The sequence below is a fragment of the Lactuca virosa genome, chromosome 1, assembly GCF_052849685.1.
Source record: "Lactuca virosa cultivar CGN04683 chromosome 1, Lactuca_virosa_CGN04683_v6, whole genome shotgun sequence".
NCBI classification, from domain to species: Eukaryota; Viridiplantae; Streptophyta; class Magnoliopsida; order Asterales; family Asteraceae; genus Lactuca; species Lactuca virosa.
In genome coordinates, this window is record NC_136426.1 from 299,876,529 (window position 1) to 299,880,838 (window position 4,310).

The 4,310-nt window shown below is 30.3% G+C and overlaps 1 protein-coding gene across 1 annotated transcript; it reads left to right on the plus strand.

Moving 5' to 3' along the window:
- Positions 1-226: 226 nt before the first annotated feature.
- Positions 227-2,393, plus strand: LOC145130731 (uncharacterized). The gene is made up of 9 exons (XM_079065504.1): positions 227-424; positions 638-895; positions 978-1,058; positions 1,154-1,428; positions 1,502-1,681; positions 1,758-1,871; positions 1,954-2,020; positions 2,130-2,222; positions 2,298-2,393. Exons 1-9 carry the CDS (start codon positions 227-229, stop codon positions 2,391-2,393), a joined length of 1,362 nt encoding a protein of 453 aa, XP_078921630.1.
- The last annotated feature ends 1,917 nt before the right edge of the window (positions 2,394-4,310 follow it).

The window sequence follows — 4,310 nt, forward strand, 5'->3', positions numbered from 1 at the left end:
TTGTGATTCCATTTGAGGCTTCCACACTATTGGGGCTAAGCTCTTAAAGCTTGAAGACATCAAGCTACATCAAAAGGTATGTCATCTAACTAGAACTTTGTAGTATAGGTGCTTCATAATATGCTAGTTAGTATGAAACCTTGGAATAGTTAATATTTGCATGTATAATAGAGAAAACATAGATCCAAGGTTTATAGGGTTGCATGTACACCATAGGAGTGTTAGAATGCCCAAAACCCAACAGAGGCTAGAGGAGAGTTTGTTTAATAAGTTATATGAAAAGTTATATGATAAGCTGATGACTGATATGGTGCCTGATATGATGGCTAAGGTGGTAGAGACTGTCGGGGACATGGTCGACTCTATGGTGGCTACTAGTGTGAATCATGGCATGATGCAACATAATGATACTCGTAGGAACGAGGCAATAAAAGTTAGAAGCCCGAAATTGAAGAAACCTAGTGTTGGATCTACAATGATGGATGCATTAGATAATATAAAGTATACATTGTTTATTCATATAGAATACATTTAAACACGTATAAACAAACTAACTAAGTACATGTTATGTATATATATATATATATATATATATATATATATATATATATATATATATATATATATGTGTGTGTAGGATCCCATTGAGTGTCAGTTGCTGCTACCATCAGATACAGAACATCATATAGTTGCCGAAGGGAAAGTCTACCCATCGGAGAATGGGATGTTACATGGGATACCACTGAAAGAGCATCATGTGAAGGTATCCGTACGAAAGATTTATGATGGTTATAATTTTTTCCCTCTTCCCGTGCCAACTGAAAAAACATGTAATTTGGGGAATGCATTGTATGGTTTTACTCAATGGCCACGAAATTCAGTTGCTCTAGTTAAGGTAAAATACAAATTTCCTTTATTTTTTAATATTATAGTCATATATAATGAAATCAATATGTAACCTTTTCTAAACATCCCAGCCCACTCCAACTGTGCAAAAAGATCAAAGACCTCCCCACACATCGACAACGATACCAACACCGACACCATCATCAACACAGGTTAATACTTCTCATAATCCTGGTGATAAAGTAGTAGCTTAAACTTATTGTTAGGCCTTAAAACTTTTAGCTGATCAAATGGTTTTTTAATGTAGATACACCAAAAAAGAAAGTACGAGGAGACCAACAGTTTACCCCTTACAAACAAAATACGACAATTTGTAGTGCCAAAAGAACTAAATGGCAGGCCGAAGATCAAGTTATTATATATAAATTTTATGAGCCGCAACATTGAATATCCAATTCATATGAGAAGTGAGCCAGTGATCTTTGGAGATGGGAGGACTGACGTTGTAATCTATCCGGACGTGATTAAAGAGCTTATGACGAATAAGCAACTCGATATTGATTCTATTTTTTGCTTTCAGATGTGAGTATGTTAACATTTAAATAACTAATATTTCATAGTAGTTTACCTTTATAATATATACATTTTTTTTCAGGATGCTACATTTAATGTTTCAACACGATAATAAATGTGCCTTCATAAACCCGCAAAAAATAACGAGCTTGCAATGTGGAACCGATGAGGAACTCGGAACAAACTTTGTTGTAAATGAGTTAGTTGATGCGATGAACTTTCATCAAGATAAAGATATTTTTCTAGCACCGTATTTGCAAGGGTATGATATTCTAGAAAATGCTATACGCCTTATATGTTTGTCAATAATTTTTGCTGATATGTTTAAACTTTTCTAGGTTTCACTACATATTATTTGTAATCTGCCCTCGTAAACATGTGTGCTACATTTTGGATTCATGTCAAGGTATGAAGACATTTGAAGACTATGATATCGTAACACATATCGAAAAGTAAGAAGTTTCTTATTTTAGTATTTTGTGACTGTTACTTTTTCAATAGATTCTAAGAAATCAATAATGCTTACTTTTTTAGAGCTGTTGCAACGCTAAATAAACAATCCAAATCCAGATCACGTGCAATGACATGGACTATCGCAAAGGTAACTAATTTTACTTTCAATTATATGTATATATATATATATATATATATATATATATATATATATATATATTTATATATATATATCCTCCTATGTATTTTATATTTAGTGCAACCAACAAACGTCGAATTGGGAGTGTGGCTATTACATCTCAAAGTGGATGCATGACATGGTGATCTACAGACAACGAGGATTTCCTAAAGTAAGTAGTTTTGTTAATTTTAAAACTAAACCTTAATTTTTATATAATTAAGTATTTTGTATTACTTTTATGTAGAACCTTTGGAATGATAAAACACCATTTACGGATGCGGAGTTGGACGATTTTGTTGAGTTTTGGATGACATCTCTTGTGGAGAACTATTTGAAATGAAGACCTCAAGAGCTACATACAACACAGTTTAGATGGAAAGAAATAAGCAAATGTAATTAAGATTTTAATTGAACATAACAATACGTTGTTTAGTTGATTTGCCTCATATTGAACATAACATATAGCTACTTCATCTATATAATAAAATATTCTTTTTTTTATATTGTATTGTAATTTACATTTATTTTATCACAATCCACTAGAATGTTTGCTGATAAATATGATGGGATACACTATATATGATACACCATATACAATAAGATACACCATATAGGATACACACCATATACAATAAGATACACCATATAGGATACGACAAGGTAAATTAGATACACCATATAGGATACACCATGTACAATAAGATACACCATATAAGATACACCATGTACATATATCACCATATATAGGATACCCATATATCGTACACCGTTGGATAGCATACGGTTGTTGTGACCATAATCTATTTATCTTGTAATAGGATACACCCCTAATAGAATACATATGATTATCCGTATTATATTTGCAAAAATAGCCGTATCCCATTCCCTGTTTTGTAGTAGTACTCGTCTGTATAACAGGTACATGTATGGATGCTATCTCATCATGGTAGAGACTATTGCTTTTGTTTTTTTATAAGTAACTAAACATATAAATACAAAATATAGTTCAAATAAGCATATTCAAATTACATGAATTTGTTTATAGTTCAAAAAAAGAATGAAAAATAGCAGGGCATTATCAGAATTTCTATATTTTCTGTGTTTATGTACAAAAGCTTAACTCAACTCAACTAACAATAATGGTTGAAATGGGGAAAATAGAATTATATCTTTGTTTATTAGATTTGCTGCAGTAGAAAACAAATGACGAGGAAGAAAAGCAAAGACGGAAAAACTTAAAAGAATGCTTATATATGCGAAGGTAATGAGCCGATTATATTTTTAATCTCAAATAATATGTGAATGATGATTACAGTCGATGAAGATACAATTGAAAAACTGAAGGGATCATGTTTTTACGATATTTAAGGTAATAAAGTGCATGATTTTTATTGATGATAATTAGGGTGTTATATATTAAGGGGTAAATTTATGTAGATACCAAATAAAATTGAAATGTTCTTGATTTTCTAGGATTTTTTTTCTAAACTATATATCTTATTCTTTGTTATCTGCAATAAAAAAAATACATAATAACAAAAAAACGAAATATAGTTGATTGTTGTTAGTTGTAACTTGCAATAAATACAAAACACAAGCAGAAAACACGAAATGAAATAAAAAACAATGACAAATTCAAAAGGCTAACTTGATTTGCAATTTGTTGCAGAAGGCTGACTATATGAACTTCAGAAATGTGAAACAATGGACGACAGAGGGGACTAAAATCGGGTGAGAATAATGAACATTTTAAATAGTAATCAGAATTTAAATGAAATCATAAAATGATATTATCCCGTTAAATATGCCATCTTTAATGCATTTCCTTTTATAAATTTGAATGCAGGTAAAAGCTTTAGCTGAATTTTAATTTATTTGCAAGTAAAAGCTTTATTAGAATTTGAATTTATATTCATGTTTAATTTATATAAAAAAATGGTAGCTAGGAATGTAAGGGCAATTTCGGAAATTCAGAAAGGACACACATAGAAACACATACAGATATTGAGATACACACACATACAAACATGCACACACATATGCATATGTTATTTCTGAATTATAACATTGGACTTTCAAAGTACAATGTTAAAATAAGAAAAAAAAAGTTAATAAAACAGAAAGTTTTCTATCAAAAGTATGGCTTAAATAACAAAATTACAGAAAACTTTATTTCAAAAGCATTGTACTTATATTAATATATTAGAACCATCAAAATTCAAACTGATATAAAAGCTGAAAGAAGATTTTTACGTTT

Excerpts from the sequence above, each read along its gene's own strand:
- LOC145130731 (XM_079065504.1), top strand. The coding sequence starts at position 227 with ATGCCCAAAACCCAACAGAGGCTAGAGGAGAGTTTGTTTAATAAGTTA. Across the intron at positions 896-977 it reads ATTCAGTTGCTCTAGTTAAG|CCCACTCCAACTGTGCAAAA; the intron begins GTAAAATACAAA and ends TAAACATCCCAG. Across the intron at positions 1,872-1,953 it reads ATCGTAACACATATCGAAAA|AGCTGTTGCAACGCTAAATA; the intron begins GTAAGAAGTTTC and ends TTACTTTTTTAG.